The sequence below is a fragment of the Passer montanus genome, unplaced genomic scaffold (assembly GCF_014805655.1).
Source record: "Passer montanus isolate IOZ18808 unplaced genomic scaffold, ASM1480565v1 scaffold117, whole genome shotgun sequence".
Lineage (NCBI taxonomy): Eukaryota > Metazoa > Chordata > Aves > Passeriformes > Passeridae > Passer > Passer montanus.
The window spans coordinates 463,987-489,370 of NW_024358389.1; the positions used below are offsets into that span (position 1 = coordinate 463,987).

At 60.2% G+C, this 25,384-nt stretch overlaps 5 protein-coding genes across 5 annotated transcripts; 2 read left to right on the plus strand and 3 right to left on the minus strand.

Moving 5' to 3' along the window:
* Nucleotides 1-932: 932 nt before the first annotated feature.
* On the minus strand, nt 933-7,631 carry TUBG1 (tubulin gamma 1). The gene is made up of 11 exons (XM_039697107.1): nt 7,471-7,631; nt 7,140-7,252; nt 6,570-6,737; nt 6,328-6,396; nt 5,473-5,552; nt 4,760-4,886; nt 3,998-4,084; nt 3,640-3,789; nt 2,233-2,385; nt 1,759-1,920; nt 933-1,608 (listed from the first exon to the last, which is right to left on the minus strand). The coding sequence occupies exons 1-11, from the start codon at nt 7,517-7,519 to the stop codon at nt 1,411-1,413; spliced, it is 1,356 nt and encodes a 451-aa protein (XP_039553041.1). The 5' UTR covers nt 7,520-7,631; the 3' UTR covers nt 933-1,410.
* Nucleotides 7,632-7,686: 55 nt separating this feature from the next.
* On the plus strand, nt 7,687-15,364 carry RETREG3 (reticulophagy regulator family member 3). Its single transcript, XM_039697108.1, has 9 exons — nt 7,687-7,969; nt 8,415-8,521; nt 9,660-9,690; nt 10,752-10,878; nt 11,566-11,650; nt 12,060-12,197; nt 12,649-12,728; nt 13,094-13,226; nt 13,842-15,364. The coding sequence occupies exons 1-9, from the start codon at nt 7,815-7,817 to the stop codon at nt 14,273-14,275; spliced, it is 1,290 nt and encodes a 429-aa protein (XP_039553042.1). The 5' UTR covers nt 7,687-7,814; the 3' UTR covers nt 14,276-15,364.
* Nucleotides 15,365-15,442: 78 nt separating this feature from the next.
* On the plus strand, nt 15,443-17,455 carry LOC120496550 (PSMC3 interacting protein). The gene is made up of 8 exons (XM_039697109.1): nt 15,443-15,791; nt 15,872-15,978; nt 16,043-16,132; nt 16,203-16,314; nt 16,428-16,573; nt 16,697-16,750; nt 16,830-16,889; nt 16,969-17,455. Exons 1-8 carry the CDS (start codon nt 15,761-15,763, stop codon nt 17,026-17,028), a joined length of 660 nt encoding a protein of 219 aa, XP_039553043.1. The 5' UTR covers nt 15,443-15,760; the 3' UTR covers nt 17,029-17,455.
* Nucleotides 17,456-17,621: 166 nt separating this feature from the next.
* MLX (MAX dimerization protein MLX) lies at nt 17,622-20,907 on the minus strand. Its single transcript, XM_039697110.1, has 7 exons — nt 20,691-20,907; nt 20,480-20,569; nt 19,958-20,064; nt 19,681-19,780; nt 19,335-19,434; nt 18,923-19,124; nt 17,622-18,811 (listed from the first exon to the last, which is right to left on the minus strand). Exons 2-7 carry the CDS (start codon nt 20,559-20,561, stop codon nt 18,755-18,757), a joined length of 648 nt encoding a protein of 215 aa, XP_039553044.1. The 5' UTR covers nt 20,562-20,569; nt 20,691-20,907; the 3' UTR covers nt 17,622-18,754.
* A 785-nt stretch (nt 20,908-21,692) lies between these two features.
* COASY (Coenzyme A synthase) lies at nt 21,693-25,381 on the minus strand (the record flags this gene model as incomplete). The annotated part of the gene is made up of 9 exons (XM_039697195.1): nt 21,693-21,945; nt 22,189-22,335; nt 22,424-22,521; nt 22,625-22,709; nt 23,475-23,539; nt 23,874-24,063; nt 24,256-24,387; nt 24,513-24,727; nt 25,054-25,381. Coding segments are annotated over 9 exons (1,317 nt in total), but the record flags the coding sequence as incomplete, so codon positions are not given.
* Between the last annotated feature and the right edge of the window lie 3 nt (nt 25,382-25,384).

Below are 25,384 nucleotides of genomic sequence, written 5' to 3' on the forward strand. Positions count from 1 at the left end.
GGGGGGGGGGGTTGGTTGGTTGTTTTTCTAAATAAATGCACAAAGGAAAGGCTGGGCCTCCTGTCCTGGAGCGTGGGTTGACAGCAGGAGGCTGGGACAGTTGGATCCCTGGGGCAGCAGGGCCTGGGACAGGCAGCGGGGAGGAGCAGCACAGAGTGTCCTTGGGGGCAGGGACTGCTGTCCCTCTGGTCATTGCCAGGCGACCTTTGGCATTTCACCAAGAGCACAGGCAGCTCCAGCTCCCCGGCAGCCCCTGGCACTGGCTGCCCCGGGGGGGGGGAACTGCCCCAGCCACGGGGGCCGCTGCCAAAGAGGGCGTGGGAGCCCGTGCTGCCACAGTGGCTGTATTTTTAGTGACCTGCTCTGTGCCCCAAAGGGTAAGAGGAAAATGCTAATTTTCACCTTGGGCTGTCTGGGCTTGGGCTGGCGCCAGCACTGCCCCTTGTCCCCAGGCCACAGCCCAGCTCCCACAGGTCAGGACCAGCACTGCTGTGTCCATACCCCTGACACTGTATGGCCTCATGCCCACGTCCTTCCTGGTGTTGCTGTCCCTGCCTCGGATCCTGAGTGGTGAGGGCATCCCCAGCCCCTCATGGCCCACCCCTGCAAGGGCCTCCCTCCTGCAGAAGATCCATGTGGGTGCTGTGTGCTCTGCGGGCAGGGCGGTGCCAGTCCCAGCCCTGGTCAGCTGTGCTGGCAGGTCCTGCCAGTATTTCTGGCTCTGCTGCAGTTGCCCAGTGCTGCCTGGGCCCCATGGCACTGCCAGCCGGGGCAGAGCTGGCCCTGCACATCCCAGGGCATGTCAGTGAGCAGTAGCCATGGTTCTCCTGTGCACTGGGCCCAGCTGGCCAGCCAGACAAGGCAAGCACCAACCTCAGTCTCTGCATCTGGCTTCCCTGCCTGGCTGTTCAATGTGGAGTCATGCAGGCAGCATCAGTGCAGGAACAGCCTTTATTAAAGCAAAATAACCTACAAAAATATAGATACAGCCCGTGCCCCAGGCCTGATCTGGCCAAGGAGGAACAAGGCTCCTGCCCAGGGCAAGGACTAGCTCAGCCACACGGAGCCTTTGGCCACGGGGGTTCTGTGCACCCAAACTCAGGGGGCCAGGCCTGTTCCCAGCCCCAGGGTCACTCTCCTCCTCCTCCTCCTCACAGCAAGTGTTGCGTCCACAGGCAGAGGTTCCCTCCCAGCAGAGCGCGCAGCTGCCCCAGTCCTGTCCTGGGCCAGGGCACACGGTGGGGCGGGGGCTGAGCCCCGCCGAGGAGCTGCAGGCTCCCCACACAGAGCTTTCCACAGAGGAGCACTGGCACGAGGGCTCTGCCACGCCAGGCAGCGCTGAGGGGTGACAAACGTGGGCACGGCGTGCGTGGGGGTGCCCATGGACCTTCCTGTCTCCCGGCAGGGCACTCACTGCTCCTGCGTGCCCCAGGAGATGTAGTCAGGGCGCGTGGCTGCGTGGTACTCATCGATCAGCTGCTGCACGATCTCCCGGGAGTTGTCCAGCTCGTCGAAGTTGTCCTTGAAGATGTCCTCCTTGCGGAACTGCTCCAGGAAGGCCTCTCGCTTGCGCAGCTTGTCGTACTGCCGGCACGTCCGCTCGAACAGCTGGAGAGCGGCGCCAAGTCAGCTCCCCAGGGAAGCCAGCAGGACTGAGCCCTGCTGGGAGCCACCCGCCCCCGTGCCTGGCTTTGTGACAGGCCCACAACGAGGAGACGCGAGGGCTGGGGCTGCAGGGCTGGGAGGGAAGGCGCTCACCGAGGAGATGTTGGTGTGGTTGGCCATCATGAGGCCACTGACGCGGTGAGCCGACGGCAGGTAAGGGGACTTGCGGGACAAAGCCACCTGGATGCTGGCGGGGCCCCAGGGGATGAAGTTGGCCAACTTCCTCTCCCGGATCCGCTGCAGACTCTTGTGAACCTGGTGGGATGAGAGCAGCAAGGGACAGCAGGGTGAGGGACAAACAGGCTGGCTGCAGCAGAGCCAGGAGCGGCTCCCCACAGCCACGGGGAGTCATTTCAGTAATTCAGTCATTCCAGCATGACTGCTGCCTTTCCATGAGGCCAAAGCCCAAACAGGAGCAATCTGAAGCCAGCTCTCTGAATCTCAGGCAATTCAGCAATCTGAATCTCAGGCACTGCCTAGCCTCAGCCCAGGATCCCTGCAGAGTGACCATGCTCCTCCCTGTGCCACACCATGGCCATCAGTACCTGAACAGCCACGGGGACTCACCTGTGTAGGATCCACCTCGCCCTGGATGATGTTGAGGATGGCAATGTAGCAGTGGTTGGTCTGCCTGTCTCGCCCTGTGGACACCATCACGTTTTTAGGCTGCAGCAACCTTCTCATCACGTCCAGGACTGTGGTTTTCCTCACACTGGCCACCTGCACGGGCCAGCCAGGGGTCAGAGGCAGTAGGTGTGCTGCTCCCTGCCCTCCTGCTGCCTGGTACACACTCACACAGGAACGGGGGGCAGCTGGACAGAAATGCCCTCACCCCGGGCATGCAGTCACATGCAAAGCCACATGCAAGACAGGGAAATCCCAACACTGCACAACAGGCACAGCCAGGCCAAGAAACAAAGTGTAAGTGGAGGCTCCAGCGTGGGGGCTGTCTGGCCCATACCCTGCAGCACAGCAGGGCTGGGGGTGAAGCTCAGCTGAGAACAGAGGGACAGGGATCTGTTTTATATTTTTGCTATCAAACATGGGTCCTGTCCCACTGCCAGGCAGGGAGCAGTGGGGGTTCAGCAGGAAAGGGGTTGTTCCCCACTGCATGCCCTCCCTGCCTTGCCCAGCTCTGAGCTATGGGCAGCCTGGCCACTCCCCTCCCCGAGAGCTGCTCCTGGCCAGGGGGGGCACAGCCAGGGCCAGCACCCAGGCTGCCCACAGCAGGGACAGCTGGGTGAGCTGGCAGCCCCCTCCTGCACTGGTTGAGCTGTTGGCTGAGCCCTGTCCACACTCCTCTCTCAGAGGACAGATCACACACTGATACCCTTTTCAGAGCCAGCAGTTTTTCAGATTTGCTTCTCTGAGAAACATCCTGAGGAAATGCACGCAGGGAGAGGAGAAGAGCAGCTGTTAGTTCCTTCCGGGCCGTGGTGGGTCAGTGCAGGTGAGCACCTCCCAAAACAGAACTGCCCCACTGGCACCAGGGGGCTGGGGGGCACTGGTTAGGGACCAGCAAGACACAAGAAGCAGCACTTGAAGTGCAGAGGGGTGGCAAATTCACTCTCAGACACAGACTGAGCTTCAGGAAATGGCTGACACCTGTAACCCACCATCAGTGACAATGAGCATTAGTGTTTGGACCCAAATTGCTGAAGCTGATGGCTCATGGGGGTGGCAGGACTGGCAAGGCCACTCTCCTGGCCTTGCTCTCATCACTGCTAAGGGTGGCTTTTGCCAGTCCAGGCCTTGAGGACCTCAACAGCCACCCTGATGCATGCAGCAGGTAGCCTGGCACAAGCACAGCTGCCTGCTCAGGTCTGATTAATTGCACATGCTGCAGTCATGTGGTGTGAGCACGTGGGGCTGGGATTTGGGACGTGCAGTGACAGCTCACGGGGCTGATGGATGCTGCAAGGTGAGTGTGGCAGCTCCTCTGCCCCCGGGGATGGGGAGGAGAGCCTGCCTTACCGACTGGTCGGTGGTGAGCGGTGTGTAGCCCGTCATGAGGAAGTGCAGCCGGGGCGTGGGGATCAGAGAGGCAATCAGCCCAATGAGGTCGTTGTTCATGTAGCCGGGGTACCTGAGCGTGGTGGTGCTGGCAGACATGATGGTGGACACCTAGGAGAGAGGACAGGGTGAGCAGAGGGTCACAGAGTGTCAAAATCTGCCTCATGCTGACGTGCCAAGGGAAGCTGGGGCACCTGGAAGGGCACAGGACCCTCACTCACAGCTCCAGGCTGCCCACCCCATGAAGCTGGTTCAGACTAAACTGAACACAGCAGGGAAACCCCGTGCTTGCTTTTCCTGAGGGAAAAGTCCTTCTCACCAGCTGGTTGATCTGTGAGAATGACGGGTTCTGAATGTGCAGCCTGTCTGTCGCGATCCGATTCAAGGCTGTGTTGTCCAGAACCACCTGCAAGAGAAACCTGGCTCTGTGAAGGGCCCCTGAGGCAGCTGAGGAAGGCCAGACCTGGCCATGTGTCCCAGGGCCCTGGTGGTCCAGCACAGGCCCTGAGAGGAGCCCTCTGCACAAGTGGCAGACACTTGAAACCACAAGCTGACTCATGTGGCATGTAACCGACACCGTCAATGGAACCTTGTTCCTCCTTCCTGGCGGTGCTCCCCGTGCTCTCCCAAAGAGCTCTGCCCCTGGGCCAGCAGCAGCTCCAGTGCAACTGCTCCTGCACTGCCACATGCAGGGAGCAGCCCCAGAGTCTGGTCAGACATGGCCAAAGGCCCCGGTGCAGGCTGAAGGCGCTGCCTGGCTGGGGCTGCTGTGGGTGCTGCACATGACACAGGTGTTGCATGCATGCAGGGGCTGCAGCACAGCTACACAGGAAGCACAGCCAGTCCTCAGTGCCTTGGGAAGATCTGCTGGACCCAAGGCAGAAATGCCAGGCAGCTCTGCAGGGGTTAGCACCAGTGAGGGTCCCTGGGGCCACATCTGCTTGGCCATTCTGTTCAGGGCACACTCATTGCTGCACCTGGGGCTTGCTGGCACATGGTGCTGGCCCCAGGATGGGCTGCAGTTCTGAGCTCTGGGGACAGGGCCATCTCCTCAGGGCTGGCTGCAGCACAGGCCTCTTACCACACAGTCAGCATTCTGGGTCAGCCTCTTCAGTGTCAGCAGGGAGTTGTAGGGCTGGACGACAACATCGCTCATCTCATCCTGGTTTGGGAACACTGAGTAGGTCTCCACCAGTTTCTTGGGATACCTAGAGAGAAGTGCAGCATCTCAAGGGTTAACACCATCAAGCTGCACTCTCCCCTCCCACAAGCTGCCTAAGCAGTCTCCAGGGCTCAGGACAGGGTGAGTCACCAAAGCTGCAGCCAGAGTGGCTCCCAGGGAGGGAGAGAATGTGTCCCAGCAATGCCTACCCCAGCAGCACAGGAGCTGGCTGCCAGAGGAGCTACAGGGAGGCTGAGCTATCCACAGGCTGATTAAGCAGCTGCTCACAAGTATTTTCAAGAGGATGCAAGCTGAAACAGGCCAGCATGGCAGCTCACAGCCTTCAGCCAGAGCCTCCCACCCTCCCCTGCACCGTCAGGGTGTCCACAGGCAGCTGCCTGATAAGAAGGGCTGAGGGAAGGCAGAGCTTGGACAGATCAAGCCCAGTTCCAGAGCCTCTGAAGTCCCCAGGCGTATCAGGAGGCAGCCTTGTGCAGGCAGCACGCCAGGGATTGCACAAGGCAGTGTTTGGGTGGGGGTGGTGGCTCTGAGTCAGCGCTCTCCAGCTCCAGGCAGGCTGCCCAGGCTGGGCCAGCCTCTGCTGTGTGGGAAGGGGACAGGGCTGTGCTCACCTGTCATTCAGTCTCTCCAGGAGGTACGAGCCCAGCCCAGAGCCTGTTCCACCAGCAATGGAGTGGCAAAGCACAAACCCCTGGAAGGAAGCAGCAGGTGCTGAGGGTTAAGCTCAGCCCCAGAGCAGGCAGACAATGTGTCACCCCTGCTTCCTCCAACAGAGACCTGCCAGACAGGGCCAGAGCTCCTCGTGGCAGCAGGGATGCAGCAGACTGACCCCAGCTCCTCAGGCCACTCCTGCCCACACTGTGGGATCCACATCTCTGCACACCCCACAAAGTGCAACAGCTGCTTGAGAGCAGTCAGGTTCCTCCCACCCAGAACAGGACTGGAACAGCTCCAATGTCACCTCCAGGGTCCAGACAGTCACAGGAAATGGAACTGCATGTTCTTTCCTGGGTCCTTCACATCCCTCCCTCCTCCCAGAATGACTGAGGCCAAGCTCCCACTGGTGACTCCAGGGCAGCTCCCACATGCTCAGCTCCCACAAAAGGCACTGGAATCTCCTGCCAGCTTCTTTTAGTGATGTTCTCCCTTCCCCTGCTGCCACGTCACAGCCTGACACGAACACCTGACAGCCCTGTCAGTCCACACACAGGGTATGGGCTCACATGGACAGAGTAGAGAAAGATGCCCCACAAGCAAACAGTGAGAGAACTTCTGGGGCAGGCTGGCAGGTGGAGTGGGGATGGACAGATCTCCTGTCCCCAGATCCCCTCTCTACATGCCCTGTGCTCAGAAGCTCACTGAGCTCGTCTGTGCCCACCAGAGTGCCGAGCTCAACCTCACAACGAGCAACCCAGCTGGGAAAACCCCAGGCAGGGCCACCAGAACCAAATCCCCTGTTCACTTACTTCCAAGCTGTCACTCCCATCAGCCTCTCTGTCTATTATGTCAAAAATATCTTCATGGATCTTTTCTCCCTGCAAGAGAGACCAGGACTGGTTTTGCTCCTTTCCCACAGAACATGGACAGGAGCTGCTCCAGCTCAGTGTGAAGGTGAGTCAGACTGGCAGCGTGGTCCTGTGCCCGGGGTGGGACACAGGACAAAGCCCCAGGGCTGAGCAGTCTCACCCAGCAGCACTAGGGCTGGTACCTGCGAGAAGCCACTGGCCCAGTTGTTGCCAGCTCCCCCTCCATGCTCAGACAGGTAGATGTTTTCTGGGTTGTAGAGGTTGGCGTAGGGGGAGTTGAGGATGGAGTGGATGACACGGGGCTCCAGGTCCAGCAGCACGGCCCGGGGGATGTAGTGCTCATCATCTGCCTACAACGGGAGCAAGAGGATCTGGGTGCCACTTCCACCGCCAAGCACGAGCCGCCCCCGGCTGCAGCCGAGCCCCCGAGGCCGGGCTTGGCTGGGGCTGTGCAGCGTCTGCGCTCCCAGCGCGGCAGGGGAGGAGCCCTCGCTGCTTACATAACGCTCTGTCTACGGCAGCCGCAGCCGCGTGCCTCTGCTCCGCCTCCGGAGCGCCACAAACACCGCGGGAGCGCGGAGCGGGCGGGAGCCGGGGCCGAGCCGCCGCCGCCACCGGCACGGTCACCGCCCGCCCGCGGCCCCGTGCCCGCCAGGGCTGCGCAAGGGGCACAGCCGGGGAGCCGGCCCGCCGGGGCACGGAGCCCCGCGGGGAGCGGGGCAGCTCGCTCCCCGGCGCGGCGCCGCCGGTACCTGGTAGAAGAAGACGTCCTTGCGGTCGGTGCCCTCGGTGGCGAACTCTTCCACGATGCCCTCGGGGCTGATGCCGTGCTCGGCGCAGAGCTGCTTCCAGAACTCGAAGCCGACTGCGGGGAGGCGCGCTCAGACGGGCCGGGCAGCGGGAGCGGGACCGGGGCCGGTACCGGGGCAAGGCCCGGAGCGCCCCGGCCCGCAGGCCCCGCCCCTCCCGCTTCAGGCCCCGCCCCGTCCCGCCAGGCCCCGCTAACTGCCCCCCCCACCCACAGCATCCCGACCGCGCCCGGTGCGCGCTCCCCCGGGCCCGCCGCGGCCGTGGCGCGCTCACTCTGGTTGCCGCACTGGCCCAGCTGCAGGGTGATGATCTCCCGCGGCATCGCGGCCGAGGCTCCGCTCCGCTCCGCGCCCCGCCCGGCTCCGGTACCGCCGCGTCTCCCGCCGGCGCCAACGGCACTGCGCGTGCGCGATGCCCGCTTCCGGGGCGCCGCCGCGCGCCTCCGCCCGCGGCGGCGCCCTGGCAACGCGCGTGCGTCCCGGCGGGAGGGGCGGGCCGCGCATGCGCCAAGATGGCGGCGCGCAGAGTGGAGTTACAGTCGGTTGCTGGGGGCCGCCATGCTGGCGGCGGCCGCGCGCGCGCAGCCGGCGGGCGGATGTTGACGCCGTGAGGGAGCGATGGCGGCGGCGGCCACGGCGGTGGGGCCCGGGCCCGGCCTGCGCTGCCGCCTCGGGCCCTACGAGCCGCTGCTGGGCGCCGTGCAGGCCGCGCTGGTGTGGGAGCGGCCGGGCCGCAGCGCGCTGTGCTGGGTGGCGGTGCACGGCCTGTTCTGGTGAGCGGCGGGGCTGGGACCGGGACCGGGACCGCGACCGGGATCGGGATAGGGGCCGGGCGGCGCAGCGGCCTCGCCGAGCCCGATCGCCGGGGCTGCGGGGCTTGGGGAGGAGTGAGGGGCCGCGGGTTTGCTCCGTGCCCCGTTCCGGACCGGAGGGACCGGCAGCGCTGCGTCTGCTGCAGCCACGTCCCCGTGCTCTCCTCGTACCTGAGAGCACCAAACTCAGCCTGCTGTGTGGCAGGGGAGGGAGGGCAGCCTGCCCGGGACAGGAGCTGCACAGCAGGGCTGTCCCGGGAGAACCGACACCAGCAGAGTCACCCAGCAGCTGCCCCTGGGGCACGCTGCTGAGTTTTCCCCCTGAGTGGTTTGAGTTGGTTTGTGTTGCCCCTTTTTGTCTCACAAAGATCTGGCCGGTACCAATTCATTGGTTTCTTCCCTGTAGGCTCTTTGCTCTGACTTCCCTTCGTTTGCTGTTCCTGGTTGCTTTAACCCTCATAGTGGTAGTGTGTCTAGACCAGTGGAAGCACAAAATCTGGCCGGAAATTGGTGGTAAGTTACATTTTGAGCTCATAGCAGCAAATCAAGCCCAGTTTCCAGCCCCACAAGTACAGGCTCTGCGCTGCCTGCAGTTACATTGTTAAAACCTCAACTTTTTGCTTTAAGGGTCTAGAAGCCAGCAGGAGTACTGCAGGCATGCTCTATCTGGAGCTGTGATGTTGTGACCTGTGTAAACACAAGTTCTTTTTGTGCTTGTGACACTGGTATTTGTCTTGTAATCCTGAGCCACAGGATGTACGTGACCTAGTGCAGGCTGGACACAGTGATTCACTTTCTGAGCATTCAGGACCAGGGTGAGAAGTAGAAGCATATGTGGAACTCATCTGGAATCCCCCTCGGAATCCATAATCAGTTTAGGATGAAGACAAGTCCCTTGCTGTTGAGCAGAGATGTCCTTGGGAGAAGAGGCATCTGAACAGCATAATATAATGAAGTTAGCTTTTAGTTTTCAGCTTTCAGTAACCAAAGCAGTTGTATCCCTCCTTTGTGACATTAATACACTGATGAACTCCCCCATTCCAAGCAGCTGGGGTCCCTTGGCTTTGCATGGACCGGTTGGTTTGGAGCAGTGTCAGGGTCTGCATGTTCCCAGGGCTGGTTCCCTGACTAACCAGCAAGTTCAGCTCCCAGCTTTCTGCTTCAATCCATGTTCCTGGGAAGACATTAAAGCTTTCCTTGGTTTCAAAGCTTGGCTCAGGCTCCTTCCTAGGAGACAGTGTCTGTCCAGCTCCCTCATCCCTCTGATTTGATCTCTCACAGTGGCTGGGACATCTCTTTCAAGTGCCAGCCTGGGTGGGAAGGTATCAAAGGATTTAAATCCTGATGCCTCCAGTCTGCAGGCTGTTCCTCCTCCCCAGCTGTGTGTGCAGGGAGTGGGGGAGAGGGAAGTGGGCAGCTTCTAGAGTCCAACAGACACCAAGGAGCAGCAGGGAGGCTCTTGCAGTCCTGTACTGTCACACGTACACACTCAAGATTTGTTATGGAGTGATGCTTCTCCATCCTGTAATTACAGTTAATGTCTTTTCCAGGTGTTCCCCAGCTTATTAAAGCTTTACTTAAATCCCAAGAGCTAAGCATTCCCATGGCAAATTCCTTGCAACTAATGTAGTGTCTGTTCTTAATATTTTAGTGGCAAGACCTGATGAATTAGACAATGAGAGGTAGGAAACTAATTGACTGCTGTGCTGTGCTACTTTGCTGTGATACTGTGTTGTTACCTGCAACATGCTTGGGATGTTGGCTCCTTCGGGTGAGGAGGAGGAGGGGGAGAAGGGAGGAGGGCCCTGGGAGCTGCTCAGCAGAGGGCAGATGGAGATCCAGATGCAGTCAGGTGGTCATGAGAAGTTTTTGACTTGCCCAAGCCATTTCATTGTGCCTTGCTTTCATACCAGCCTCCAATTATGCTTGCTTGGTTCCCTGCCCCCTGAAGTTAGAGGTGCTGCCTTAGGAGCAATTCCTCTTGTATGGCTCTCCAGTAGCAGGAAAACAGCATTTCTGTGGGAATTAATGAAGTCTTCTGAGACTTGATAGGGAATATTTAACAGGCTTGTTCCAGCAGTTGTTTCTGCATAGTTATGACCTGACTGCAGCATTAATTATGGGTTGAGAAATGCTGAGGTGTTGCCTCACTGCTCACACCTGCCTCTCTGGGCACACCTTCCTGCCACTGCCAGGCTGTGCTGGATGTCAGTTCCTGATTAAATCACCTGAGCAGCTGCCAAAGGACAATTGTCTTTATTAATTTCTTTTTTAAGAGGCCCAGGCACAAAAGGAATTGCTCTTTCTAACCTTCAGGTACTCCTGACTAGCAGTTAGGCAACACTAACAAAACTGACCAGTTCAAGGCCTCCAGAGTAACTGAGCACATGAAGTGAGGTGCAAGGCTGCTTCTAGACCTCATGCTGAACACTTGGAGGCTGCAGTTGACCATGTAAACACAGAAAAAGTAAAGGGATTCACTTGATTTGCCTCTGCACTGTGCACTCCCTCCAGCAGCATGGAAACTGGTCCAGGACATTGGCTGAAATTCCTGCTCGTCAGCTGCTGTGGGAGCACTGGGATGCTGCTAGAGGGGCTGTAGATGAACTGCTTTGGGCAGGGCACTGCTTGGAGGGCAAGTGGCCCTCATCTCTAGAGCTCTGCTGGGTGGGAACAGACAAGTATTTGTAACAAGGCTGACACTGATGCAGCAATATTTTCCCAAATTCTGCCTTCACTGCAGCTGGGGATACGTCCACCCTCGGCTGCTTGGACTGCCAGAGCTCTGCCATCATTTGGCTGAAGGATGGGTGACTGGGACCAACTTCTTAAATAACCTCTTCGTTTTCAAGAGGCAAAGTCCTGGCAAGGTAAGAATGTGCAGTTCAGAAATAACCTGTTTGGTGTGGAGCCTCTGCTGACCACGAGGATCCTCCTGTGCTGGCATCCAGCACTGGCTGAACACGTTCCTGGATGGGAGGTTGTCATGGGAGGTCTCCCACAACACTGTGCCTGTTATGTGGTGGGGAGGAATGGAAAGCCCAGGCAGAATAATCAGGTTGTGGAGGAGGGAGGAGAAAGTGAATGTCAGTGTGTGGATTGCACCACTGAAGTGAGAGCGTGGCTGCTCCTTCTGTAGGTGTCTGGCTTTTCAAGTCACTGTCAAATTTGTCTCCTCACTGGGTTTTAACAGTTTGAGAAAGTGTGTCAAGCTTTTTTCCTTCTTTTTTTTTTGAGTTGATGGGAAGAGAAACCTGTAGCACAGTGATACTGCCCTTGTCCTCTTCACCTTGAGGAGCTCTCTAGTTTAGCCTCTTCCTTGCTGTTGGTGTCCCTGCTTTGGGACACCTGCCCTGAGGCAGGAGGTCTCAGTGCCAGTGGCTCTGGGAGCAGACACCCCTGTGTCTGCCCACTCTGGAGCAGGTGGTTGGAAAATGTGAAGGTTTCACCCTCTTTGGAACAATGACTTGACCCAGGATTTGCAGAGGCTGACATGGTCAAGAAGTGAGTGGACCTACTGCTTAAACCTGGAAACTCACTGTCTCTCATGTCTTCAGTTTTGCCTTCTAGTGTGTGGAGTGTTCACTTTCCTGGCTGTCCTGGGCCAGTACATCCCTGGGCTCTTGCTCTCATACTTGCTGTGTAAGTAAACCTCTGTGCCAGCACAGACTTACATGTGAAAGGAGATGAGTGGGTGCTGGATGTCCAAAGGATGGGGCTCAAAAGGAAAGCTTGTGTGAGTGGCTTTAAAATTTAAAACAATACATTCTGCCAGGAATGTGGTGGTTCTTGACCAGGACTCGAAGTCTGGTCTGGAGAGAAGGTGTTTGAGTGCTTAATAACTACAGATCTGAGCACCAACAGGTTGCCCTGTCAATTTTGTTAAATTGGCAGAGGTGATGGCACCTGTTGTTCCAACAACACCCCACAGCACTGCCCTCAGTGCTCAGATCTACCGTGCTCTGTGTGTTGTGCTGCCTCACAATACATGCAGGATGTTTGCCAAGCAGCATCCTGAGCAACCTTCTAACCTGCATTCCACTCCCTGCAGTGCTGCTGGTCCTGCTGTGGCCCCTGGCCGTGTACCACAGGCTGGGGCAGCGCGTGTACCGCAGGCTGGAGCCCGTGCTGCAGCGGCTGGACTTCAGCGTCCGGGGATACGTGACAGCCAGGCAGCGCCAGAGGCAGCGTGAGTCCTGTGCCCTTTCTGCCCCCAAGGTTTCACACCTTGATCTTTGATCCCTGGAACGGGCTGTGAGCAGAGGCTCCAGCCATGGTGGGCTGCATGTCTGGCATGGCAAATTCTTGGAACTGCCTTGGGAAGCGAGAGAGGCAGTTCCGCCTCTGCAGCCATCTCCTAGGAAGCAGCTGCTGTGGGCTTTTCACAGCACTGAGCTGCTCCAGTTCTTGGCTGTCAGAACTGTGTGTTCTCTATTCTGGAAAAAGGAGGAAAGGCTCTGTGCGAGGGAGTTCTAAACATGTTCATTTCAGAAAAAAACCTGTGACAGCCGCAGTCAGAAATGATCATGGCTCTGCTGTGGAACAGAGCTCTGCTCTGTTATGTGCAGTCTGGGCTTTTCTGGTCCTGCACAGAGCCTTGCCCCAGCAGCAGTAACAGCTTTGTGTCTGGTTTCTAACAGTGCGTGGCCGGGCCCTTGGTCAGGAAGCCACGGATGATGGGAGTGACAGCGAAGAGGAGCTGGCTGCGTTCTGCCCCAAGGTAACAGAGCCTCTGGAGAGGGAAGAGCTCAGCTGGAAGGAACAAACCCCACTGGGGGGACATGCAGCATCTGGCTGAGGTGTGAGCAGCACATCTGGCAGCACAGCTGAGGGTGATAGGAAAGCAGATGAGGACACTGTCCTTTCAGATAGGTCTTTCCCACTCTGTTCCACTAAAGAATGTCCAGAGCTGCTTGTGCCAGCTGCAGTCTCCTAGACTGTGCAGTAAATGTGAATGAGTCTCAAGTACCAGTCTCCCATGGGGTCCAGGTTCAGCTGGAGGCCACTCCATCATCTATTTTGTCTTGAGGCATGGGGATAACCTTTCTAGTGTTGATGTTTTCAATTTTATCTTCTATTTCAAAGCTGGATGACTCCATGGTTGCCAAGGAACTGACCATCTCTGACTCTGAGCATTCAGATGCTGAGGTTTCCTATACTGAAAATGGGATGTTTAACCTTTCCAGGGGCCAGACGCCCCTGACAGAGGGATCAGAAGGTGAGAGGAAACAGCTTCTGGAAGGTGTGGAATGCCAAGCAGGTGCCAGTGTGGTGGGTCGGAGGGAGGATGTGTTACCTCCCATCATTGAAGTCTGGCTGTTTGATGTCAGCCTTGCTGCTGGAAATGAGCTGCAAGTGCCTGTTTTGTTCAGAACTGAACTTCCTCCTTCATTCTGTGGTGCTTGAGCGAGGGCAGCAGCTCTGCACGGGCAGATCAGGCTCTGCCAGTCTGGCTGTGGGTGCTGCTGCTCCCCTCTCACAGGTGGCTGCTTCAGCACTGTGTTCCTTGCTGGGAGGTCAGAGGGATCTGAACACTTGGGGTGAGGGAGATCTTGAAGAGAGTGTGGACTGAGAGCTCCCAACCCTGTCCAGGGGAGCTGCTGGCCCAGCTGCTGCCTGGGCCTGTGGGTGCTGGTGGCTACTGGCAATTAAAGCACTGAGTGAGCTGGGAGGTCAGAGGAATCTGGACACTTGGGGTGAGGGGAGGAAGATGTTGAAGAGAGAGTGGACTGTGAGCTCCCAACCCTGTCCAGGGGAGTTGCTGGCCCAGCTGCTGCCTGGGCCTGTGGGTGCTGGTGGCTACTGGCAATTAAAGCACTTTCTCCTCTTCCAGACCTGGATGGTCACAGTGACCCAGAAGAATCTTTTGCCAGGGATCTCCCTGACTTCCCTTCCATAAACCCAGAAGCAACTGGCATAGATGATGAAGATGACACCAGCATTGGGATCCCGAGCCTGGCGTACCGCCCACAAGGGACAGAGGAGCTGCAGCTCCCATACGAGCAGGAGGAATTTGGCACAGTGCCATCGGTGCAGAACCTCACCAACAACATCGCTGGCTTTGTCACCAGGGGCATGATCCAGCTGGCACTGTCAGGAGGCTCTCAGCCAGGCTCCTCACGCAGCACCAACCCCCAGAGAGGGGCAAAGACTCACCTCAGAGCAGCCAGTTTGGACTTGGACACTGACGCTGAAGGGGATGACTTTGAACTGCTGGATCAGTCCGAGCTGAACCAGCTGGATCCCACTGGCTCCCGGGGCCAGTAAACCACCCTGTCACTTCCCTCTGGTTTTCTATTGCGCATCATGGAGTGAATCCTAGAAGGAAAAGCTTTGCACAGTTCTCTCAGTCGTCTCCTGTGAGTCTGGGTGATGTGACAGCCAGTGCTGGCTGGGTACACCACTGTGACTTGTGACTCATAGCCTCGCTTGGATCTTAAAATAAAGGACACTGGCAATCTGGAGGGAAGAGGCGTTGATGGGATAGCTCCACAATCACTCTGCACTGTCTGACATGATGCTGCCTGCTCCAAACTTTCTCTGAGACAATAAATCGGGTGTTTGCAGCTCTCAAGTCCAGTGGGACTGACAGCATCGCCAGGAACAATTGTGCACTGAGTTCTGGCACTGATGTGTAACCAGGGGAACAGGACAGAGCCCCTCAGACATCATGTCTGGGACTCAATGCTGTTCTGTCTCACACAGCTGTTCCCTGATATCCCAATCTGTGCACAAATCCAAGTCTTCTCTCCCAGCAATATCCAACTCCAGGTGGAACCAAGCCCCTTGCTCCACTGTGGATGTTGTGCAGCCACAATGTTTTCCTTGCACTGGCTGCTCCCTTGGCTCCAGCTCCTCGTGATGCTGTTTTGTAAGAGCTCAATGGCAATAAGACACCTGCTGTGACCATCAGACCACCTACAAGAACATCCACGTGTAGCCCCTGCTTTGTGTTGCTTTTCTGAACTAACAGCCTTTGTTGAGAGCCAACTAACACTTTGCTAGAAATCCGTGTGCTGCTCCAGTGCGTTCCCGTGGGCAGGGCCGGGGCCGTGCAGGTTTCCTGGAGGAAGGAGGAGGTGCAGCAGGGCTGGCAGGGCGGTGCTGTGTGCCCTGGGCCCTTGCTGCCTCCAGCCTTGGGCAGGCAGAGCCCCGAGACCGCACGGGAACAGCAGCCCAGACCAGCAGTGACTGAGGAGCTCGTGCCTGCCGCGGCCCCGTGAGCAAACCAGCAGCCCCCAGGGCGAGCCAGCCCCGCTCTGCCCACCGAGCCCCCGTTACTTTTCCTAAGCCATACAGACCCGGTTCTGATCACGTTTGTGCAGCCAAGAACGTACCTCGTCAGGGACCTCGTTACTGGCTGCTGTTTGTCTGACTCTGCTTATCCGACCGTGCTGGGGGGGGTCGGGGGCGGTGGGGCGGCCTCAACCGGGAACGGGAGGTCGGTAACGGGTTGGAGCCCCTTCGCTGGCGAGTCCGGTGCGGAGCTGGTGGGAGGAGGTGGCTGCCGCGGCGGGAGCGCCGGTTCCCGTCGGTGAGTGCCTGCCCCGGGCCGCTGAGCCCCCGGCTCCGACCCGCTCTGGGCTGTGCGCGGCCCGTTCCCGCGGGGGCGGGCCGGTACCGGGCACGTTCCCCCGCCCACCACGGCCTGCCCCGCCCTGGCCGCGGTTGGCGGGCAGCGGGCGGCGCGCCGGAAGTGCGTGACCGGCGCCAACCGGGAACGGAGCGGGGCGGGAGGCGCGGGGCCGCGGGATGAGCAAAGGGCGCGAGGCCGCGGGCGGCGGTGAGTGCGGGAGGGCCGGGGGAGCACCGGGCGGCCTCTGCGGCCCCGGCAGGCCGCGCTGACCGGGGCTGGGCCCGCAGGAGGCGCCGCCGCCGTGCTGCTGCGGTACCTGCGGGAGCAGAACCGCCCGTACAGTGCCCAGGATGCCTTCGGGAACCTGCAGCGGGAGCACGGGCTGGGCAAGGCGGTGAGCGGGGCCGGGCCGGGCTGGGGCGGGGCGGGCCGGGCCCGGCTGACGCCGCGTCCCGCAGGCCGTGGTGAAGGCGCTGGAGCAGCTGGCGCAGCAGGGCAGCGTGCGTGAAAAGGTCTACGGGAAGCAGAAGATCTACTTCGCCGCCCAGGTGAGCCCCGGCCGCCGCCGCCGCCCGCTGGCCCCGCTTGCCCGCAGCGCTGACCCGCCGCTCCCCGCAGGAGCAGCTCCCGGTCGCCAGCGATGCGGAGCTCCGCGGGCTGGACGGGGAGATCGCCGCCCGCTCCGGCCAGCTGCAGGCGCTGCAGCAGAGCTGCCGGCACATGGAGGCGGGTGAGTGTGCCCGGCCGGGCGGCCCCGAGCCACCGCGGCATCCCCGAGGGCACGGGCAGCCGTGCCCTGGTGCCGGGTGACAGCCCGGCCGGTGATCGGTGCCGCCTTCCCAGAGCTGAAGGACTTGAACAGCTCCATGACCACCCCTGAGATTGCCAGGGAGATCGAGGCGCTGAGGAAGGACTGTGCCAGTTACACGGAGAAGCTGGAGAGGATTAAATCTGCTACCAACCACGTCACTCCAGAGGAAAAAGAGAAGGTGAACAGCTGTCTGAGCCCGGGGCCAGTGTGGATCCAGGATCTATCCAGCCCTTCCCTTACAGTGCTCACCTGGGGCTGCTGAGGGCTCTGCGGGGCAGCTCTGACCCGCTGCTGTTGGCAGGTGTGCCGGGAGCAGCAGCTGTACCGCCGGGAGTGGCGCCGCAGGAAGCGCATGGTACCGGCCGTGCTGCGGGTGGGCAGGGGTGCCCCGCTGGGACTGCTGCCCACAGCCCTCACGGGCCCTGTCTCGCCAGGCCACCGAGCTGCTGGATGCTATCCTGGAGGGCTATCCCAAGAGCAAGAAGCAATTCTTTGTAAGTACCGAGGCTGGGTTGTGCCCTCAGCTGTTAAACCAGACCCTGAGCCTGTTCCGATCTGCTCGGTGCCGTGCAGGAGGAGGTTGGGATAGAGACAGATGAGGACCACGGCGTCGTGCTGCCAGCGACCACGTGAGGTGCTGGGGGAGCCTTTGTTCTGGGGAGCTGCTGCAGAGCTGCCTCTGAAACTCGGCTGTTGGGTTGTTCTTTTTCTGTTTTTGCAGCGCTGGGATCTGTCCTGTGTATTTATTTGAGTTTGTTTTAAAATGTTTTGCAGTTGGAAGGGTGGTGGGTAGGAGTAACTTGGCACTGGCCCTCTCCTTGCAGTGGAATGTTGTTTTTTCCTGCCCCTAGTGCACAGAGCAGCCTGGCTGGGGTCTGATGTGGCTGAGGGGACACCTGGGGGCACTGGTGCTGTGTCCCTGGTGTTCTGGTAAGAAAAGGCAGCGAGGGACTGTCTGGGCTGCAGGGCTCTGACTGTGTTCTGCCTGCTTCCTGCTGCGTGCCTGAGTGGTCACATGAGAATATGATCCATTAAACACCAGGATTTTGGTTCAGCTGCACATCCCTGTGGTGTTTGTCTCTTCAGAGGGTGTCAGGGCAGGGTTTAGGCCCTGAGGCGTGGGGAGGGCAGAGCCAGGAGAGGGTAACCTGAGCCACAGGGGCTGGAATGGGCTTCTGGAAACCACCAGCTCTAGGGCACAGCTCCAGGAACTCAGCATCAGAAAAATCATTAAAACATTCAGTGAAATTTATTTAATTACTTTTCACAATAGAAAAATACATCACTTTCACGTGTGAGGTCTGTAAAATTCCACGTCTTCTTCCCAAGGCAGGAGGCAGCACTCCCTCCTCAGTGCTGGAAAAACTGCCTGAAAAACATTCCCTGGATGTGCCCCTGGAGCAGGAGCACAAGCATGGTTATGGAGAACCAACCCTGCTGCTGGCAGCACCCTGGTCCCATCACTCTGGACAGTGCCCAGCAGAGCTGTGACCCAAACTGGGCGTGGGAGAGGGTCACACATGTCCCTGATAGCAGCTGCTTCTACAGCTGGCACAAGCAGCACTGTGGGACCATTCCAAAATTTACAATAATAAAAATCAAATCGAGGCTGGTCATGTACGTGTGTGTACAAAAGTTCTAAGGAGGAGCAGCAAGTGCACACAGCCATGCCATGCTACAGCTGCAGAACTTTGCTGTGCAGTACACCCAGAGTTTCTGAAAAGGAGAGGTGTTCCAGCACTTGCAGGAACTTCCTCTGATCCTTCCCAGGGACTCATGGCTGCAGCATGCTTGGGGTTCATCAAGGCCCTAGCATGTGCTGCCAGGGCCACAGCTCCCAGCTCTTGATGGGCTCATCCTGCTGCCAGCACTGTCAGGCTCCTCCAAAATGCAACAGCTGACTCAAAACAGCTGCTTCAGAGGGGCAGGGCACAGCCCAGAGGGTCAGGGAAAAGCAATTCCTGCTGCTAGACCAGAAACCATGGTTTTGAGTATGCATTTGTCACACTTGCCCACCCTGGGGACAGCAGGGCTGGCACAGGCCTGAGGGCACAGAGTGGAGCTGCTCTGGGATCAGCTCTGCAAGGAGAGTCAGTGGCACAGGCAGCCCCATGGCCTGAGCCAGAGACTCTGCTCCCCACCTTTCCCTCCCCTCCTGCCCAGTCCCTACAAAGATCTGGAGGCACTGAGTGGAGCAGCACTGATTGCACAGCCACCGTTGGGCTTCAGAAGGAATACAATAAATAATTCAGAGAACCTTAAAAACAGCCACAAGGGAGAGGGCCCAGGGTGGTGCCTGGCACCCTGGCCTCTGGCAGAAGTGCCCCATCCCCACGGGCACAGAAGTGGCACGGGAGGCTCAGTAGAGCTGGCTCTTCACCTTGTGCAGGACCCCGATGACAACGTCCCGCAGCGTCTGTGGCAGAGAGAGGACACAGTCAGTTGGTCTGTGGAGGGACAGCCACCCCGTGCCACCGTCTCTGCCCCCTCAGCCATGGCACCAGCCCCTCTGCAGCCCTGCATTCACCTGGGGCTTGCAGTGCTCCTCAATCCAGCTGAAGACACACGCTGAGAGCTCCTGAAAACTCGTTACAGAGACTGAGGCATTGAAGGACTGGAACAGGGAGTCCATGATGCCTTGGAAAACATTGAACTTCACCTCGTCAGAGATCTGGTTCTTCCCCTCGTTTGGATTGTCCTGATGAGCTTTCACAATCTGCTCATAGTTCCTGAAAGAAGCAGGGCACACCAAGGTCAGCAGTGAGGTCTCCACAGGTGACTCTGAGCTGCCACTCCCAGCTCTGAATTCCCACACCAGCTCCTGCTCCTGGTTCCCAGCTCCAGGGCTGTCCCCAGCTGGAGAACCACTGCAGAACCCCACAAGGATGGGAGGGAACAACAGGAAGCAGAGGGCACGACCCCAACAGCTCTTCCCTTACACTTTCATGATCTTCAAGGCCATCACATCTTTCCTGAGGGTAGAAACTTCCTCCTCCTGCTTTTTCTTCTCCTTGTGCAAGAACTGGATGTAGTCAATAGCTGAGCATGCAAACACAGAGTGAGGATTTGGGGGCACACATGAGATCCCCACAGGAGGTGCCTGAACCAGGGCACCATCAGCACCCACTGACCCAGCTCCCTTGGGGAAAGTGAGTGCAGGAGAGCAGCTCCCCAGCTCCCCCTCACACCAGAAGGTTCCAAGGTGCTGAACCTTGCCCTGCACACCTCCAGGGCGGAGCTTTGGGGGCTGGCAGCACCTCCTTCCCTCCTGCCCTTGGGACTCACTTTTCTGCAGCACAATGGCCTTGCTCAGCTTCTGTGAGCTGATGGAGAAATCCTGCTGCTCACAGGTGGGCACGATGGCCTGCAAGTCATTGTAGCCTTTCTGCAGGGAAGCAGAGCCACAGAGTGTGGGCTCATCCTGTGGGGCCAGGAGCACACCCAGCTCCCACAGCACAGCCCGGCAGGGCCAGGGCACGTCCAGCAGCAGAACACAAGTGCTGGGAGAGCAGGGTGCTGCAGCAGCACTGCAGCACTGCCTGCTGCCCCTTGCCTCGCTCACCTTGATGGCATCTCGGCGCTTCTGCTCGGCCTGGGTGTGCGCCCGGCGGCGCTGGTCCTTGTAGGACTCCTTGGAGGACTCCTGGTGGTAGTCACTGTCCTCGTCGTCTGTGGGGACACAGTGTGGCTGGGCGTGGGGACACAGAGGCACCAGGAGGGGCACGAGACAGCTCAAGGGACCACTACGGCTGCAGCCAGGCCCAGCGGAGCCCCCACCCCATTCAACTACAGCAGGCTGGGCAGGAGAAAAGCCTTCCAAGGAGCCCTGGTGACACTTTCAGTCTCCTCAGGGAGCTGGCAGGAGGCAGATACCGGCAGTTCCCTTAAGATGTCAAACCCAGAGTGATTCTCAACTCCAAACCCTGCTGTTGCTATTCCCACCACCTTCCTCCTCCTCCTTCTCCTCAGGACAGGAATCCTGCCCAGCCACGCTCACCCCCTCGGTGCAGGGCAGACCTGAAGCCCGGCACGTGCCGGATTCCCCAGCGAGCAGAAACGCGTTGTCACGGAGAGCAAACCCCACCTGTGTTGGGGACAGAAGAGGCACTGGTGGAGCCGATGCTGTTGGCCCGGGACACTATGCTGCCTTTCCGGGCATTTTCCATGAAGAGCGCTGGAATCAGAGCGTGCCGGGGTCAGTGCCCAGCGCGGGGTGTGACCGGGCGCAGGGACACGAGGGGGGCGTCCCCGGGCAGCCGCTGCCACCCACGAACGGGGGCGGCGCGGGCACCTACCGGAGTCCAGGCCATTGTCGCCGTAGGCCGCGTCCACCTGCGCGGGGCCGGCGGGCGGAGGAGACACGTCAGCGGGGCTGGGGCGGCCACCGGGCCCGCGCCCCGGAACCCCCCGGCCCGCAGGAGCTCGGTCGTGCCGAGCAGCACCCGCCACCCCCGAGCTGCGGCTCCGCTGGGGCCTGCACCGCCGCCCCTCGCCCCGGCACCGCCTCGTAGGGGCACCGGCAGTGACACACGGGCACCCAGAATGACACAGGGGCACCGGCAGTGACACACGGGCACCCAGAATGACACAGGGGCACCGGCAGTGACACACGGGCACCCAGAATGACACAGGGGCACCGGCAGTGACACACGGGCACCCAGAATGACACAGGGGCACCGGCAGTGACACACGGGCACCCAGAATGACACAGGGGCACCGGCAGTGACACACGGGCACCCAGAATGACACAGGGGCACCGGCAGTGACACACGGGCACCCAGAATGACACAGGGGCACCGGCAGTGACACACGGGCACCCAGAATGACACAGGGGCACCGGCAGTGACACACGGGCACCCAGAATGACACAGGGGCACCGGCAGTGACACACGGGCACCGGGAGTGACACACGGGCACCGGGAATCCCACACGGGCACCGGGAGTCCTACACGGACACCAGGAGTTCCACATTGAGCACCGGGAGTCTCACACGGGCACCGGGAATCCCACACGGACACCGGGAGTGACACACGGGCACCGGGAGTGACACATTGAGCACCGGGAGTGACACACGGGCACCGGGAATCCCACACGGGCACCGGGAGTGACACATTGAGCACCGGGAGTGACACACGGGCACCGGGAATCCCACACGGGCACCGGGAGTCCTACACGGACACCAGGAGTTCCACATTGAGCACCGGGAGTCTCACATGGGCACCGGGAGTCCCACACGAAGCCCCACGGGCCTGGGGCCAGAACGGGAGCGGGCACGGGACGGGCGCACGGACACGCACTGCAGGAGCAGCCTCTTTACTGTCACCCAGCGGGGCTCAGCCCTGCAGCGTTCCCCGTCACGGGGGGACTGCAGGAAGGACGCCCCGGAGCCTCCCTGGGGCTGGACGGGGCCGGTGGTCTCGGTCCCACGCTGCTCCATCCGCCGGTCCATGGTGGGCAGTGGCGGCTGGACGCGGACCCTCACGGGCCGGGCCCTCACGGGCCGGGCTCCGGGCCCAGGCGCTGCTGCAGCAGGTCCCAGGCCTTCTGCACCTGCCACAGAACCGGCCGCGCCTCAGAGCCCGCGGGAGGCGAGCGGCGCCTCGGCTCGGGGCAGGAGCCACAGCACCGTCCCACGCCTCTTCCCTCCCGGCTGAATCCACATCCCCAATTCCACCCGCTGTGCAGCCTCGATGGTGAACTGCGCACCCAGGCACGGCCTGAGCACACACGGAGCCTGCAGCTCCCGTCACAACCACGCAGAGCACCGCTGGTGCTGCAGCAGCCCCGGCTCACCTGCTGGCGGGTGATGGCCGGCTCCCAGAGGCTGCAGAGCACCACCTGGGACTGCTCCACCCGCTGCCTGTTGCTCATCTGGCTCTGCAGCCGGCGGCGAGCGGCCTCCTCGGTCAGCCCGTCCCTGGCCACGATGCGCCTCACGGCCTGGCGGGGACACAGGGGACACTCAGGCGCTTGGGAGAGGCTGAGGACCAGCCCTGGCAGTAAGTGAGGGGCCCAGGGTGTTGCCCACCTCCTCCTCCGGGATGATGGCTGTCCACACCTCGTGGACCATGTCCTGCCAGCCGGCCTCCAGCAGCACGGCAGCGTCCAGCACACACACGGCCTTCCCTAGGGAACAAGGGCATTCCTCAGTGCCGGGACATGGATGGCAGCAGCCTGGGCTCACTCCCACCTTGCTAACACTTCACTGCCACAGAGCCACCCTCGTTACCTTGAGCATCAGCCTCCCTGACCCTCTCCTTCACCATCTGGGCTATTTTGGGCCACACGATATCCGTCAGCCTCTTCAGCTGCTCCTAGAAAGGACACAGCAGGATTTGAGATGCAGTCCCTTGCCCTCAGAACTCCTCTGTAGCCAGCCAGGAGAGTGGGGGTGTAAGCAGCCAGGGGACACCCAGGAAGGAGCCACTGAAAGTGGGGAGGGGGTCCAGCCCATCACTGAACACCAGGAAGGAAAGCTTTCACACTGGCCAGAGGCTCCCATTCCTGCTGCCAGGGTCAGGGTGCTTTCTCCTGTTATTTTCCTTGTCCTGCCATTAGGACCCTGCTCTCACTCTCTGCTGTGAGAGGTGCTTTGCTCCACAGCACAGCAAGCTCCCTGTGCAGCAGGTCCCACAAAAGACATGTCCATCCAGAGAACCTCTTGATGTGCCTCCACCTTGGCTGGGGAAGCAGCAGAGCAACAGGCTGAGCACCTGTAAAGGCCAGGTGCCACTGAGCCCCCCTGGGCACAAGGGGCACTGACCCCTGGCTGTGTTTGTCAGGTGTGTTGCTCTGAGGTGGGTGAAGGAAAAGCACAGTATAGAGGAGATGGGGATGGCAGTGGGGACAGGGATGGGAACAGGGAGGCAGCAGCAGCTGCAGGACAAGAGCAATGTATCCAGCACAGCTCCCGATTCAGCTGCAGAGATGTGACCTGTCCCACCCTGTCCCCATGCCACTGCCAGAAAACACAGCCAGGAAGGTGTCACCATCTCAAAGGGCTGAAAACTCAAAACGTCTGGCACAAGAGAACAGCTCCCACTCACAGCATTAAGTATTTACAATAAACCTGCTTTTACCTGCTTTCCAAACACTTTGGCCCCGAGGACTTTCCTGTTAATCGTTCCATCTTCGTTCAGGATCTCTGCAAGGCAGAAGCACAACAGGTTTGGGAGGGACAACTCCCATCCCTGTGGCAAGCCTGGGTTGGGGAAAGGGCTTTGGCACAGGGCTCTCAACAGCACACACAGACACCTGACCTGGCAGCTCTTCACCCAATTCCTGAAAAGGACAGGGAAGAAGAGCTTTTTCCAGGCAAACAGCAGCCTGGTTCATCATTCCCCACCAGCAGCTCTGACATGGGACACACAACACTTGGGGAGCCCAAAACCCATGGGGAGGGAGTGGGGCACAGGCCAGGGCTCTCTGGGACACCCCTCCCTCCCCTTCCTCCTCCCTGCAGCCTCCAGTGACTCTACCTGCCCCAAAGGCTGTCACCACTGGCTCGTAGGCCGGGCCACCAGGGACATAGACGGCATGGCCCAGCTTGTCAGCGTCGATGACGAACGCGCCCAGGCTCCCCAGGAGTTTGGCAATGGAGGTTTTCCCACTCCCAGTTCCCCCAGTCAGCCCAATTATGTACGGGCGCAGCGGCAGAGCTGGGTCTCGCTAAGGGAAAGAGGAAAGCTGTGGCAGCAGACGGAGATCTGGGCTTTGCTGGGGCTGACACCCCGGCCTGGAGATGGCCATGAAAGGCCCTGCAGAGCAGCAGGCAGCCTCTCCAAACTCTTGGACTCCCAAGACTCCCACCCCTCCTGCCGGGCACTCCCATTGCAGCTGGGGCTCTGCAGGACCCCTCACCCGTGGGGGCTGCAGCAGCGTCCCCAGCAGCCTCTGCCGGAGGCTGGAGGAGCTGATCTTCTCCTCCTCGTTCTGAGTGTGGTCAGGATCCTTCATCAATTTGATTTCATACAGAGCCAGCTCCGGGAGCCCCTGATGAGAGAAGGGAGCCCCAGCCATGAGAATGCAGCAGAGGGAAGGGGCAAATCAAGACCGAATTTGCCCCCAAGCAGTATCAGGGTGAGAGGGTGGGCAGGGATCTCCAGTGTGGGATTTACTTTTTCATGTCTCTTCCTGTTCACAGCCTCCCCTCCCCGGCGGGTCTCCTCGCTGACCACCAGGCACTGCAGGTCGGGGTCTGTGACCGAGGGGCCGAAGGGGTCGGCCAGAGGCACGATGTCGTAGCACAGTGAGGGCTTCACATCCTCCAAGAACTCGCGCAGCTTCGCCGCCCGCACCTCGTACGGCTCGATCAGCTCTGGCAGGACCTTGTCTGCCGGGTGCCAGGAGGGCGGAGAAGCACACGGGAGACAGAAAAGCAAGACCAAGAGATGGGGGAAAAGAGAGACCAAGAGATGGGACTTTGAACGCTGCCTCCCCCTTCCCTTGCCCTCGCTGCACTTGTACACCTCGCTGGTTGTGGGCAGGACACCGGGTCCCCCCCGGATCCCCACTGACACTCTGCCTGGATGGCACCGCCTTGTGTGGGTGACTGCCACGACTTCACTTGTTACTGGGCCCCCAGACCACTGCCCTGCCCCGGGGAGCACCGGGCTCAGCCCTCGTGCCCGCGCAGTGCCACGGCCGCCCCGGACTCACGGCGGAGCAGCTCTCCGTCGGCCACCCCGGCCAGGAGCCGCCGCCGGGCCAGGAGGCAGCAGGCGCTGAGCAGGAGCCGGTGGGCGCCGTGCAGCCGGTCGAAGGTGCCGCCAACCGCCACGTCCAAGAACTCGGGGAGCACCGCGTCCAGATCCTGCTCGGGGTCCCCCTCGGGGTCCCCCGCGCTGTCCTCGCCCAGCAGCAGCGCGGGCAGGCTGGGCGGGCAGCCGTACAGAGCGGCGGCCAGGCGCTGCAGCCCGAGCTGCACCGGCTCCAGCGGCCCCGGCGCCTCGGCGGCGGCCGCCAGCAGCACGCGGGGCTGCCGTGCCAG